This window comes from Megalobrama amblycephala, linkage group LG14 (assembly GCF_018812025.1).
Source record: "Megalobrama amblycephala isolate DHTTF-2021 linkage group LG14, ASM1881202v1, whole genome shotgun sequence".
In the NCBI taxonomy this organism is placed as follows: Eukaryota; Metazoa; Chordata; class Actinopteri; order Cypriniformes; family Xenocyprididae; genus Megalobrama; species Megalobrama amblycephala.
The window spans coordinates 10,579,412-10,595,682 of NC_063057.1; the positions used below are offsets into that span (position 1 = coordinate 10,579,412).

A 16,271-nucleotide genomic window follows, 5' to 3' on the forward strand; every position below is an offset into this window, starting at 1 on the left:
AGTTTTTTATTCTTTCTTCCTCTGTTCTGCTCTGTAAATCACTTCTGAAATTTGAAGACCCCGTTGATGCGCCGCTGGAACGGATGCATCTGTGTCAAAGACGCTGCGGGATGCTTCCTCCACTGTGATAGACGGGAACAAATTACTGATAAAAAAATATTCAGCCCCATTTCTCAAACTCGACGCTCTTTCTTTGATGTTTTTATGAGGGTGCCATTTCACCCATACATCATAATGTGCTTCGTCACTGTTTATTTACATTCTGTTTACAAACAAATAGATTTAATATCAAAAGCTTTCATGAGGTGGAGGGTGTCAGGGTAGGGGCATGTGGCGTATGGAACGGTAGATTATGAAACTTCCGTCGTCTGCATGGTAAGAACTGTGACCTCTTTTGTAAAATGAAAGCTGACCTCTGACCCTGGCCCCTCTGATGAAACAGCGGAAACACCCCTTTTCCGAAATGGAAGTGGACAGGAGGTACTAAATGAGTCAAACACACCCTCAAGTTCTGAGGAAAACTGATGAATTCGGAGCAGAATCTGTGTGCTCTCCGTCATGAAGTTGAAAAGATTTTAGTAACATTTTAGTTTAGGGTCCAATTCTTACTATTAAAGGTGATAGAGAGGATTTTTTTTCGTCGACTGAGAATCCAAAGACTGTTAGTGAGTTTTTGAAATGAGCGCATGCGTAAGAACAACCCCCCTCCTTCACAGCTCATTTCAAAGGAACGCCTCCCAAAACTCATGCATGAGTATTGGAACACGAGTGTTTACCACCGCTATTCGCTGTGTTGTGTTTTTTGGATTCATTATGTCGGACTCACCGCAGGTAACACATAATATGCAGTTGTTACTCCTGTCTCCTGACAAAAACATTGCATGCGGCGCCTGTGGAGTGTGGAAAGTTACTGGAGCGCGCAGCCGCGCTCGTCTCTCACAAGGAACGTCACAGCAGTGATTGACAAGCCAGAGGGCCAATCGTTTACGCGATGATTGCGTAAACGATTGGCTGATGTTTTTAAGGCCCTACCTCGTGCGCAGATGATGTATATTAATATTATTACTTTCAGTGCACCTAATAAATAGTCTTTTATCAGTTAGTAAAGACAGTTTCAAGTAATATTGCAAAAATTTATAAAACAAAACATCCTCTTTAGCACCTTTAACTAGGTGTTTATTAGCATGACCATATTCTGCATGACTATATTCTGCATCCTACCCAATACCTAAACCTAACAACTGCCTAACTATTAATAAGCAGTAATTAGGGGTTTATTGACGCAAAAGTCATATTTAATCGTTAGATAATAGTGAGAATTGGACCCTAATCTAAAGTGTGACCACAATTTTTAATATATTCCAAGTATAAAAAGGATTGTTTGCATTTTTTCTTCTATCATAAAAATGTTAAAAGTCAGATTTAACCATTTCAAGGTATCTTAGCACACAACATCGTCAGCGCTCACTCTCTCTCATCACCTCCTGTCTTCTGCTGGTGTAACACCTCTCTATTACATCAAGTAATAGAGTACATGTTCCAGGGAGCTTTGCTGTTCCAGCAGGAATCTCTGGTAAAGTGATTACGTTCTCGGCTCCCTCTCTTTTTTTGGAGTGTGATGACGCCCTAGGGTTACTTGCCTACTCTCTTGAGAGAGAGAGAAAGAGAGAGAGAAAGGCTTGTTTTTGGCCCTGTCTGCTTTGGTATTTCTGCTTTATAGCTGTCATTGCCATGCAAATTCTGTCATCTCATGAAATTGTGAGTGATACAAGAATGAGTTCTTTTCTCTTAGGCTCTGTTTACACCTGATCCGTTTTTGTCGATCGGATCACAAGTGGAAGAGTAAGACACATACCCGTTTACACCTGGTCTTTTGTCCACTTTCAACCACTTCTGTCCTGATTTCTTCAAGGGGAGGGTCTATGGGTCTATAGATCTTTCGAACTAATGGACAAAATAAGCTCACGCAATTTACATATGAAGGCACCCAGAGAGGAAGGAAAAACGCGGAGAGCATCAGCTTTTCTTTCTGCTCTAATAGCCGCAAGACCACACCGAACACGGTTAGTGCATGTTAGAAATCAGGAATGGTGTGAGAACATCATGCTTGGTATGTTTTTCATCTTTAAATCAAACTTGGGACTTCAGCCGACAAAGTTTAAATCCAGTCTGGCTAGCGCGCTTCACATAATATTTACACATAAGGCTGTTCGAACGCATTCAACCACATGAGCGTTTACAGTACGAAAGCAATCCTGTCAAATGTGTTTTCGACTAAAACCTTTTTACACCCCACTTACACCTGGATTTAGCATCTGTTGATAAGAGTCATTCATTTGGGAATCAGACTGAACTGAATGCACTGTACTGTGTGTTTTGGTTTACTAAATAGAACTGGTTCATATGGGTCATTTTTTCAGGAATCAGACTACACTGCGTGTGCTGTATGTTTTTGAGTCACCAAAAATAACTGGTTCAGAAGAATCATTCATTCAAGAATCTGACTACGCTTTTCATCTTCAAACCAAACTTGGGTCTTCAGTCGACAAAGTTTAAATCCCGTCTGGCTAGCGCATTTCTCATAATGTTTATGCATTAGGTCAGTGGGCAGAGAATAGATGGATTTTTGCGTTGTTCGGACGCATTCAACAACGAGCATTTCCACTACAAAAGCAAATGCGTATTCAACTACCTCTGGTAGTGGACGAATGTGGATAAGCTCAAAACGTTTTACACCCCGTTTACACCTGTATTTAGTGTCGTCCACTTGTTGCATCTTAATGCATCGTAATTCCAGGACACAGGGCCTTACAGAGATAAAATGGATAAGTCTATCTATCTATCGATCTATCTATCGATCTATCTATCTATCTATCTATCTATCTATCTATCTATCTATCTATCTATCTATCCTCTTACAACAACACTAAATCACTTCACTTGTGTTGTTCGCTACACAGAATTCCAATCTACAGGCTTGTTGTTCATGAGCAGATGTGATTTGTGTTTTTTTTTTTTTTTTTTTTTACTGCTCCATCTCTCTCTCTCTCTCTCTCTCTGTTTCTCTCTCTTTCACTGGGCCATGTGTTGATTGAGCAGACCAAGGCGTCCGATCTGTCATCACTGCGAGTGGAGGATGTGGGTTGAGTGGAGACTGACTTCTTATGCCACGCAAACATTACACCTCTCTTCTCCTGTCTTTCTTTTTCCATCCTTCCTTCCTCTCCTCCACTCCCATCATTCCCCTCTCACCTAAACCAAAACTCCTTCAGGAGGGTAAGTGTATGTGCGTGCGGTTTAGTAATATCTGCTGACTTGGTGCACATGGTTTGGAGAAACGTCACTGCTGTGTGTTACACAGACAGGAAGTGTGACCTCTCAAACAGGAAGTTCCTTCCGGCAGAGTGCAACCTTGAACGTGGCCGGCAGTTACCGTAATAGTCATGACAATGACCTCTAAAGAACAGAATACAGGAAGGGAAAGGCTAGTTCAATGAGAAAGTGAAGGTGAAGGTAAAGAGGTGAACTAAATTGCTGCACAATTATGACAAAAACGGAAAAATCATAAAGTTTAACAAAAAACTTTATTTATTTAGATTGTGATATCAATTATTCATTTTGATTAATACATTTAAAAAAACATTTTGTGGTATTTTGATGATCCTGGTTTATGCTGTTGATCCTTCTCATGTGAATTTGTTTCTTGGATTTTGGGATATTTTACTTGGAAAATTAGACGAGGACTCATTTGTAGTCACCAACCATTGCTCATATCACCTTCAGTCACTCCTTAAGAGGAACGAAAGGGTGGATGCAGAGAGACACCTACATATCATTGATTTTTGCATGCACATGTGTGATCTTGCAGGTATATACATGCCAAAAATGGGAACATTTGCCTATAGGCCTAGTCGTAAGTGACAGACAGATAATTATTTACATTTGTTATTTATATAGTAGATTGCACAAATCATTCCACGCCAATAGGTCATTGACACTTTTGCATTTGCACTAATGATTATAAGAACACTTTACAAGTTTATATCCCAATATAAATGTCCTGTTTATCAAAGCCTCTCTGACTGACAGGATTCATTCGCTGTGTTTAGAGGAAGCCGTTCCTATGTGGATCTCATGTTTCGGAGGCTATTTTTACCACTTTGCTACTGACAGGCTTCTGGAAACTGGTTGTCAATGAGTTATCTCATTTTAGTGCACTGCGAGTTGCAATTCATTAAGACATCATTAGTCAAAGCACCCTGACAAATCCCCTTCACATAGCTGCTGTACGAGAGAGCAACAACCAGAGGAAAATTTTGACATGCCAGTGGATCGACCTGGGATACGGTCTCTGCTGTGGGTTGATGGAGACCGGGCTGCAGGTGGATGATTTTTGGCCTTCTGATATAAGGAGGTGTGGAGGTTGTAGGGTCTGTCCATCATCCCCACAATGTGGTGTAAACACCTAAAGAGCATGTTTGATAGTAAAGGTGATGAGGTATTGGCACAGACCCGCTCATGAAAGCAGGAAACACTTACATATGGACATACTAAAGGAATTGAGAGATCTGTGCTTTTTTTTAACACATTTGCATGGTTGTGAAATACCTTCACACACTCAGCTGGTGTTTGTGAGGCACTTTTGTCTTTAGCACTCAGGGGTGAAAAATCACACATTAACACCTCTGTCTATCAGAGGCTTTGTTACAACAAGCAGAGAGTGAGAGATAAGAATGCAGGATAGTCTAGCTGTAGACTGGCTCGATGTTTCACTTTTTGATTTGTTTTTAGGATTATCAGTACATCTGATTTACTTGCCTCATATTTTAGTGAAATTGGTTAGTGCACACCAGAGAGGAACATATTTCTCACAATGACAAAAAGAGAAACATTCGGAAGCTTGTTTCCGCCACAGAAAAAAAAATAAAAAAGGTAATTGCAACTTTTTAACTCAGAATTGCGTGATATAAACTCAATTTCAAATTATAAAGTCTGAATTGTATGATGTAAACAAGCAATTGCGAGTTATAAAGTCAGAATTGCGTAATATAAAGTCGCAGTTGCATGTTTTTTTTTCAGAATTGTGTTTATATATCACAATTCTGACTTTATAACACACATTTGCAAGTTATAAAGTCAGAATTGTGAGATATTTACTCAAAATTCTGAGAAAATTCAATATATTTTTCTCAGATTTGGATTTTATAACTCACAATTGTGAGTTTATATCACAATTCTGAGAAAAGAAGTCAGAATTGCAAGAAAAAAGTCAGAAATATGTAAAAAATTGTAATTCTGACTTAATTTCTAGCAATTGTGAGTTTGTAACACGCAATTTTGAGTGTATAACTCACAATTCTGACTTTATTTTTTGTAATTGTGAGTTTATATCTTGCAATTCTGACTTTATTTCTTGCAATTGTGAGTTTGTATCTCACAATTCTGAGAAAAGAAGTCAGAATTGTGAGATAAAAAGTTGCAATTACCTTTTTTTTTTAATTTTTATTTAGTGGTAGAAACAAGCTTTCATAGAAACACCTTAAAATAGCAGAGGATTGATTTATTTATTAATTTCTCAATTTTGGAATCTAGATATTTCTTTTTTTTCATTATTACCCAAATCTGATGATAGATAAATAGATAGATATTTTGTTCTATTAATATATTAGTACTCAAATCTGATAGATAGATAGATAGATAGATAGATAGATAGATAGATAGATAGATAGATAGATAGATAGATAGATAGATAGATAGATAGATAGATAGATAGATAGATAGATAGATAGATAGATAGAAGAATTTTTACAATTTTCTTATTGTATTCATCATTATTTTATTAATATTTATTAATATATACTATATTACCCAAACCTTGAGTTGTGAATCTAGGTATAACTAATCTTTTCTATATTTTTATTTAGTATTATTTTATATATATTTTATTATTTCAATCTAGGCAAACATACTAGACAGACAGAAATATTTTAGAGGCTAGGAATATGATGAAATATGATGGTCTGTCAGAAAGCCAAAAAGAAGAGAGCAGCTGGGAAGACAATGCATTGAAGGTGCAGCGTATAAGCTATGCAGAAAAGAAGGACACAGACAGAGCAAGCAAACCTTTGCAGAAGAGTCTTTCGCATACCTCTCCTTTCAGCTCCGCTCCTTCGTTCAACTTCCTCCTCCCCCTTCAGCTGCTCCCCCTCCCTCCCTCTCCTCCCCTCCCTTCCCCTCCTGCGCTCCGGTGGATGGTGTACTTCTCTCTCTCCCTCTCCCTCTCATTCAGGCTGAGCCGTGGACACAAGCAGAAGCAGTCTGTGAGAGTGTGTGTGAGAGTGTGTGTGCGTGAAGCCGGAGCGGAGAGAGAGTCTGCCGGATCCCTTACTGAAACTCTACCTCTCCCACAAACACAGAACCCCAGTCTCCAGTCCTCCCCACCAGTGTCCGAGAACGCATCCCAGAGGAGTACACCTTTACCCCCACGACCGGTGAAACGCCCCCCACATGGAGCCATGTGAACCCCCGTCTCCTGTCTCACTTGGGATCTGATTTCGGATTGCCTCCTAGGGGAGAAGCTCCAGGCGCTGGATCTTTTGAAGTAAGGAGGGACTCCAAAGATCTCGGCTATCCCAGAGGGAAGCACTTTGCTCTGGGCACTGTGGGCTACAAGCCCCCCTGGGCTGGAGGCCAGCGCTCCAGCACCATGGATTACCTAGTTGGGATTTTTCTGCTGTTGTGTGGGGTGGCTTTACCTGGAAGAGTTGCACCCCAGCACACCAAAGATAATGTGCCCAGACTCAAGCTCTCTTACAAGGGTAAGTTTTGCAACCAGACCCATCTCTATTTCGTAATGCACACAAGCTTTATTACCTTTTTTATTCTTATTACCCATCTTATACCTATTTATACTCTCAAACTTGACTCTTTTTTATGTCTATGACATTATATATATTTGACTTTCTTCTGTTGTTTAATTCCTTTCCAGTCTCTCTCACACTCTTGCATAAAATGTATACTCATTTTGCACTGACAGATTGTTTCCATGTGGTGTTTCTGCATGTTTTGGCTCTTCTACATCATTTTTCCAGTACACTGTCCTATAGCTCTAAACTCTGCACTGGTTGTACCCTGTCTTATGGTTTGTGAACTCTGAATGAATTATCGTGGGTAATGACACTGCAGTTGCGGCCAGAAATCTAATTTCTCATGCCTCTAAATTGATTTTACAGCAATCCTTTAAAGAAATATTGCGGGTTCAGTACGAGTTAAATTCAGTCTACAACATGTTGATTAGCACTGAAACATTATTTTGATACACTCCTTGTTTTCTTTGGGGGGAAAAATGAATAAACCAAGGTTACAGTGAAGCACTTACAATGTAAGTGAATGGGGACAATTTTTGAAGCAATAATGTAAAGCTTCTAATTTTATAAAACCACTAACATTAATTCTTCTGTATTATTTGAACTATAAAGCTGTTTAAATAATTTTCAGTAATTTTAGGATTTATTGCATTCTATCGTCGTGGCAACAAAGTTGTAAAATTAGATGTAACTATACAGAAAAGCTGCTTTTTCACACTGAAATCATGTTAACATATGTATTGTTTATGCTTTGTGGTTATACTATTAAAACAGTGAGTTTTTTAATGCTAATGGATTGTCCCTGTTTTCGTAAGTTTCTCACTGTAACTCAGATTTTTTGCCACATTTTTGTGGAACATTTTTTGGTGTTAATAAACATATGCCACAAATGCTGTCAATTTATCTTAAGCTGGAATACTTCTCTGCGTTTACTAGCTTTGTCACAATCCTCAGTCTTATATTGTCATGTGGACACACTCGAGCAAGTACTCGCACACACTGTATATTTTGAAGCATTATTCTCTGTTAATATACTCTATATGTTGCATTTGAAGTGCTCTGGTGATGCTGGCTGCTATGCGTGAATGGTGGTAACAGCAAACATGTTATTCTCCGGGCTGTGCTATTTTATTGGAGACAGCGGAGAGATCCAGACTATAGCAGCCTCTTTGTAACCCAGAGCTTTCATCTCTCACGGAAATAAGTGGCAACATTTTTGTCATATTTTGGGCTGTTTCCCTTTTTAATGTACGCTTAGCGGGCTTGCTGTGGTTCTTTGTTCAGGAACATGACCAAAAGTATACGCATCAATGTGTGGCGGTGATCTCTCTCTCCCTCATTTGATAAATATAGCCTTCTGTTCTGTCAGTGAATCTGTGCTTCTGGTGTGTTGATTGTAAGGTCTGTGTGTGGCATGGGTTTACCCCACCAGGGTCCGTTTAACGCCCTCTCATTTCTTTTATAGAGACAGAGAATGAAGGAGGAGTGAAAAAGACGATTTATTTTTGTCTGAGAATGTGTTGTTAAGAAAGAGAGAGCATGCAGATTGAAGAGAGAGGATTTAAGAAACCAATTGTTGCTCTGAGCATCAGCATCTGCTGTTTAACTTTAAGAGGAAAGGAGACCTTAATATAAAAAAGATGCAGGTCCACCTGTAATCAATCATATGCTTCTTTGAGTTAATACTGTTGTACTTGGATGGCCCAAAGAATTGTGGGAAAACAGTCTCACATTGCATCACCACGATGCTTTCCAAACTTATGCCACCTGTGCACTTTATGGCTATGTTTTCTCTGATTCATGTTAGAGTCTTTCGTATGTTGTAATGGATTTGGATTTAGTTTGATTGACAGATGAATTTTTAAAAAAAATCAGTGTGGTTTTTAATGATATTTTTTGGGGGGGGGGCAACTCTCAGATGGGGTAGTTCCTGACCCCCGACCCCCCGCGATCAATCAGATGATAATTGATGTTTAGTGGACACTTGTGGAACAGGATTTTGAACCACTGATATTTTTATATAAACAGGGCAGCTACCCAGTGCGACGCTACAGAAATCCGTAACTAAGCATTTGACAAAATGTCCTGTCGCTTGCTATGGACACAACGATAACTTTTATCTCTTGTCATTTTATCGCTTGTTAGGAAACAGTGTTAAATATTTCATTCAGGCATGTTAAGATGTCATTTGATCCACGGATACTGTCTTAACAACAAAATACACATAGCTTCACTGCTAAGACTAGTAACATATCATTCATTAGTCATCGTTCCACCCCATGTCAGTTCCAAAATCTGCCTACAGTCTTGTCAATGAATAGTTAAAAAAATGTTGACTTTTGAGTAAATATTAAGTTAAAATAAAGTCTGCTCAATTGTGCTCCTTCTTGCAAAAAAAAAAGATTCAGGCCCCATCATAGCAACTGCGCTCAATAAAAATCCAAATGACTTCTAACTTCTGACCAAGGCTGCATCTTAATACTAGTTTCACTTGATCTTAGTGCTGCGTTCAACACTATAGATCATGACATACTCTTAGACTGATTACAAAATTACACTGGTAATTACGGACAAGCATTAAGGTGGTCTAGATCGTACCTATCAGGTTACCATTTTGTAAATTATGGAGTGCTGCAAGGGAATGTTTTAGACCCTCTGCTATTTTCAATATAAATGCTGCTAACTTGGTCATATTATTAGAAAACATGGAATTAGTTTCCACTAGGGTTAGGCCGATAGATGATGCCATCGTCCATCGCTGATGACTGACAGACCTCAAAATGTTCTAGTACTTAACAAATTTATTAGACCACCACCCAATGTAAGGTTTGTGCCACAGCTGCCCTAAACTAACAGTATTGGTGATTACCAAAATCATTTTTTATGTTTCTGTAATGGTTAATCCACACCAGTATGTGTAATCTCTTTAGTCACAGTAGTGTTTCTAATGCCAAAATATAATTATTGTTGGGATTTAATGGATTCAAAGATGGATCGCACAAAATTTTCATCAAAAGCCAGTCTTTGGGAACAAATAGAAACTATTTGGAAGTCAGTAACAAAAGAGACTGTGGAAAAGTACATAAAAACAATGTCAGCAAGAATTCAAGCTGCTATCAAGTACCAAAGGAGGCCATTCAAAATAAAAATTAAATTATGTGATTTTTTTGGTTCTTATGTGTGACTAAAGACTATTTACGTGTTTCAGTTTGTTTTTGCCTGATAAATGACAATAACGTTTGTAGTTTTTATTATGACAGGTGGTCTAATATATATATATATATATATATATATATATATATATATATATATATATATATATATATATATAGCCTATATGTATTATACACATGTATCTGCTTTTAAGATTAGTGTAAGTAAAAAAAAAAAAAACATTGTTGACTTATCGGCTCCATATATTGTACAATAAGTTGTTTTCTTATTTATTGGATAATTGTGAGTGAGACATTATGTGTGTGTGTGTGTCTGTTTGTGTGTGCGAGACAGAAAATGTGTCTGATGTGTTTTTGGCCAGCAAGATGTGTGAGAATGGAGGCAGGCTTAGATAATTAGACACCTGGCCATGGTGATAGAGCTGTTTGTGTGTGTGTGTGTGTGTGTGTGTGTGTGTGTGTGTGTGTGTGTGTGTGTGTGTAACGGAGAGACATAGTCCACAGGTGCTTGATGGCTCTTTTGATGCTCTGCAGTATGACAGATCGCTGTTCACACCCACACAGTGTCTGAGTGTTAAAACGAGAGAGAGGAAGAGAGGAAAGGATGGAGGAAGAGTGGCAAAGAGGGAGCAGGAAGGGAAGAGAGCGGCTGTTTTAATGAAGGCGGTGGGCAGACAGTAGTTGGCCAGGAGAGGATAGTCGTTAAGTGAAGTGTCATTCATTCTCACTCCCCCTGTGAATGCAGCATAGTAATTAAGCCAAATAAACGCGCAGACATGCTCTCCAGAGACGCACACTTGAACGAGCGCCGGGAAGGGGGGACGGATATCGCTTTCTCACACACAGATTTATCATGAGTTGCACATAGAGTTTGCAATTCAGGGCCGCTCACAGTCATACCGCCTCCGGGGAGGCCAGTCGGACATTCGCAGACGGAGAGATCCATCTTAGTTGTTAAATGATGGCCGAGTGATAGATTTTCCTCTTCGTTTCTCCTCCCTGTAATTATACCAGCGCTATGTCTTCTCTCTATTCCCCTTGTATGTTTTAAACTACCGTCGGTGAAAATTGCTCTTGTCAGGGCTATCAGCGGCCCGTTCATCTGTCAGTACTTGAGGAGGCTTGTGGGATAGGCCTTCACATGCTTGTCAGATGCTGTCGGGTTGCCTTTCGGATCTCAAACTTGTGGTTACGAGGTTGTGAATTCACACTATAGGATTAGTGGTGGGTTACAGGGCCCATGTGTGCCCAAAACCCTGCATAAATACCATCTGAGATGCCAGATTAGCGTGGAGGTGGTCGGTGCATATGAAGACACTGCCCCCTGCAGGTGGCAACGTGTGGGCTCTCGCCTCTGATAGGGGGGTCCCTTCATAAAAAAGGCTATCCCGCCGTCACACACTGATAAAATTGTGCATCTGGGACTTTAAAGTGCTTGTGAAACAACCTGATAATTACTCACTACAGCATAATTACCAGGCTTCCCATTTCATTACCCTGCCCCGTGGCCTCCTGGGATTGATTGGGATGGGCGACACTGGGACGACGAGAGACTGTGAGTCGTCGGAATTCAGCCTAAATCTTCCGAAATAGACACTCCGCGCCTGACCGCACTGGACGCAGACTGGAGGCATCCTATAATAGCGGGCTGTTCGCTGGCTGCCGGGTGAAGTGCAAGCTGGCGTCGAGCCAGGATTTTGGGCTGGATGGGAATGATTATATGGAGAGGCTGGGAATGATGCTGGTTTCTCTTTCTCTCACGGCCTCATCTGCATCCGTCTCTTGCCTGTCTCTTTTAACCCTCTTCACCAGAACTAGATTTCTCTTTCTCTCTCTCATTTTCACATGATGAAGCTACTTTTAAACTGGAGTTTGTCAAGCTACAAGCTACTTAAGTTACAGTTAAACTGTATATTTTTTTTATATAAAAATTGTATTATATAATTTATATAATTATATTATTTTATAACAATGTTACCCCATTTGAAATTTACTTTCTAAAAACATATTATATTATATTATATTATATTATATTATATTATATTATATTATATTATATTATATTATATTATATTATATTATATTATATTATATTATATTATATTATATTATATTATATTATATTATATTATATTATAAACTAGATATAAATTTACTCTAAATACCAAAAACAAACCATGAAAATCATTATTTATTAACAGTTACCAACATAGTGATGAAGTATGGAGCTCCATACATGACATGTGGGGGGAAAACAAGATATCATGGCCATGAATTAAGAATTAGTTCCCACAATATATTATTTCCCTCATTTTAGTTAAATAATGGTCAACGTTGTTCTAATTTGTTCCCTTGTTTTAGTTTTGTTAAATGTAGTTACATTTAGTGGCACCTATATAACTACATTAAAATGAGAGAACAAATTAGTAGCCATCTGATCACAATTTAATGTCAATGTTCCCTAAAATTAGCAAAATAATTTATAAAATGTGGCTATGATTTAATAAGTTGTTAGAATGAATTCTTAATTTGTGGCCATGATATTAATTTCTATGAACAGCTGCATTTAAGTTTTTATCTTTTCTAACTTAAATATTTGTAATTTATCTGTTAACACTATCACACATCTATTTTAAAACAATAGTTATGAATATTAGAATATTATTTTGTGAATTGGTAAATGTTTTAATTTTTTACTTTTTTTTCAGTCCAAATGAACTGATTCTCTAAAATGAACTCAATATAATAGAGGCACACATTATAAAAGAGAGACACATTTTAACCAAATATGTGACCCTGGACCACAAAACCAGTCATAAAGGTAAATTTTTTGAAATTGAGATTTATACATCACAATAAATAAGCTTTCCGTTGATGCATGGTTTGTTAGGATAGAACAATATTTGGCCGAGATACAACTATTTGAATATCTGGAATCTGAGGGTGCAAAAAAATCTAAATATTGAGAAAATCACTTTTAAAGTTGTCCAGATGAAGTCCTTAGCAATGCATATCAACTCAAAAAAATACATTTTAGATATATTTACTGTAGGAAATTTACTAAATATCTTCATGGAACATGATCTTTACTGAATATCCTAATGATTTTTATCGATAATTTTGACCCATTCAATGTATTGTTGGCTATTGCTACAAATACACCCTTGCAACTGGTTTTGTGGTCCAGAGTCACATATATTTGATTATTACCTCAATTGTAAAAGTGAAAGAAAAAAAAAACAGCACTATATCATTTTTGTTGTGCTCTGCTTGTTGGAAAAAGTAGCTTGTTACTGGAAAAGCTGCTATCTATGATTCTATGTGTTTTTCTTTTATAGTTCATGTCCTTCCTCTCATTCACTCTCTCCCTCTATTTTGCTCTTTCCTTCTGTCCAGACTGCTGTAAGGAACTTGAAGGTCACCTGAAGTCTTTCTGTTGAATGAATTATTTACTCTGTGGCAGTGGAAGGACTTCGTCCTTATTGACCTTTTTACGTATCCTATCCTGTTGTGTTCAGTCTTCTGTTGGCCCTATTAGATGTTAGACTGCTTTAATGACTCTCAGCATCCACTTGTCTGAGGGATTTGCACATTTAGCTTCCTCTTCATAACATTATTAATAAGGAGTGTGCTTGATTATTCATACAGTGTGTGTGTGTTTACACCTGTGTGTCATATGATGTGCATTAGATTACTGACTAGATACTGAGTGTAGTGTGTTGGGAAGTGGTGCACCTGTTATTGAATTTCAATGGTGTCATTAGACAAGCGTTTCCAGACGAGTCAAATTTCGTACGACTTGGGTAAGTGGCTGTGTGTATTACTGTGTGTGCGCGTTTGCTTATCAATGCTCAAGACTCTATACAAATTCCAGAATCAGTCGATGGTAGTTCAGAAGAACTTTTTTTAAATACTCATTTAAACTTTTTTCTAGATGAATATAGTATAAATTTGCTCAAATTTTAAGTTGTCAGACTAATTTGTAGGGCTGGGACAATATATCTATGCATCGCGATCCTGGATCGATTCTGATATTTTCCAAATGCATCATGATTCTCTCTCAAAACGATTCTGAGCTTAGTTTTTAACAGCAGATGGCGCTCTAGGCTGGTATTTAACCATACACTCAAATGCTCACGAAGAAGAGCGCTCGTGCTTTCGGCTGAGTCTGGAAATGTTCTTGCACCTCAGAATGTTTTTATGATGCGAGATTAATGTAAACAGCCCACTGCAAACACCCTTGTAATTTGAACTTTATGAATGATTATTTTATAGAAGGTTCAAGTGTGTGTAATTGGAATCAAGCAGAGTATGGATATTTCTACAAAACATGCAGTGCCATCTGCTGTTAAAAACTATGCTCAGAATCAATTTGAGACAGAATCGCGATGCATTTGGAAAATTTTAGAATCGATCCATAATCATTTCTCGATTTATTGTCCCAGCTCTACTAATTTGTGCCACATATTTACATGTTGGCATAATAAAAACCAGTCATAAATAAATCTCATAAACCTAAAGTTTAGTATATCACAGAAAAGGTGTCTGGATCCTTTCGAATTGGTTCAGTGAAGGAGTAAGTTGTGAACTCAGTCTGAGTCTGATTGAAACTAATTTATGAATGAGTTTGAAGCCGTTTCATGAATCATTTTTTGACTGACTCATTAAAAAGAACCAGTTCATAAGAGTCACTTGTTCACAAAATGAACAACATGAACAACATTCCCTCTTGTCAAACTCCTCTCTCGGCTATTTATTTTAATGTTACATTATCTTTAGCTGTCACTCTCACTCTCTGTACATGTTCTGTGTTTTGTATGTCATCTGGAGCTGTGGAGAGTGGATTGTGCTTTCTCTGCACGGTCTGTGGCCGGAGGCCAGTTTTAAACAGACTCTGCGGTTCACCCGTCATGTCGCGAGCAGATTCAGGGGTAATTAAACGGTTCCACATACTCTCCCCTCTCTCTGTGGATCAGGGCAACACAGGAATCCCATGCGGTCGCACACAAATTCTGTGTTGCAGTCTACAATGGAGGAGATCCGCAAGGATGTTGGATTTTTTTGTGGCTTTCAGACTTAGATTACAACAGAAGAAATCATGAACATGCATAAATGTTATACCGCTGCCAATGTGACATTTACATTTTTAGCGCTATAGATGCTTATGTTTTTAAGCTCAAAATTCATTCCGTTTAATTAGACCTCTTGTATTATTGTTTTTATAAATTATAACTACAATATAGGGATAGCTCAAAGAAAAATGAGAATCATTAGTCATTATTTTCTCAGCTTTATGTTGTTCCAGTCCTGTATTTTGTGGAAGATAAAAAAAAGAGCTTTTGAATAGAATAATGGTCAAATTTAAATTAAATTAAAATGAATATAAATAAATAGCACACAAAAGCACAATAAATGTGTTCTAATAGTTGTCCATATGACACTTAAAGTCTATATGAACTATATGAAGTCGTACAAAAAATTAGTTTAACGAACAAACCAAAATGTAAGTCATTATTCACTGATAATTTTCCCCTCCAGTGGGCTGTTAAACACTTTGACTGGATCATTAAATCAGGAAGTGAATCTGATAAATTAATGAATTGGAAAGAATTTGACTCAAAAGAACTGGGCATTAAACTCTTATGAACACATTAAGGAGAGTGTGTCAAGATTTTTTAGTGAATACCGACTTAAATTCAGGATTGTTCCTGGATTTCATAAGCCTTCAGAATTGCATGTACGAGTTGCCTGCTTTTTGTCATCTTCGAGAATAACCTTCCCAATCCTCATTCACAAAGAAAAGAGTCGCCAAGAAATTCTTTAAAAATTTAATTTTTGGTTTTGGAAGGACATGAGGTTGAGTAAATAATGACACCATTTCCATTTTTGGTTGAATTATTCCTTTAAGCTAAACAAATTCATCTTTGTAATTGCCACGTGTGTCTTGCACAAAAGCAGACATCTGTCTTTTCCTCACCGTTTGGCTTTGTTAATGGAAATTTGAGGCAGTTGGCCATGACATAAATCATCAGTTCGTACAGAGGCGTCTTTTATTAAAACTAATGTGCATAAAGAGATTTGACACAGTGATTATGTTTCCTGTTGGTGTCACAGGAATCAAATGTTGGCCTGCGGGTGTCGGTCCGCTCTCGGCAGCCCTCCACTAGCTGTCAGTCGAGCAGACTGAGCTCTCATAGGCCGAGATCCAGCACGGTTACCGGGGCAACTTACC

At 38.0% G+C, this 16,271-nt stretch overlaps 1 protein-coding gene across 2 annotated transcripts in view; it reads left to right on the forward strand.

Annotated features, from left to right (window-relative positions):
• The window catches only part of sema3aa (sema domain, immunoglobulin domain (Ig), short basic domain, secreted, (semaphorin) 3Aa), a 124,420-nt gene that overhangs the window by 75,835 nt on the left and 32,314 nt on the right, over positions 1-16,271 (forward strand). The window contains exon 1 of one of the 2 annotated variants that reach the window (XM_048157001.1): positions 6,263-6,818. The exons of the other annotated variant lie outside the window; for it this stretch is intronic. Coding sequence (XP_048012958.1) covers positions 6,707-6,818 — 112 coding nt within the window. The 5' untranslated portion in view covers positions 6,263-6,706. Of the gene's footprint in view, positions 1-6,262; positions 6,819-16,271 lie in introns of those variants that run through there. 2 annotated transcript variants of the gene reach the window in all.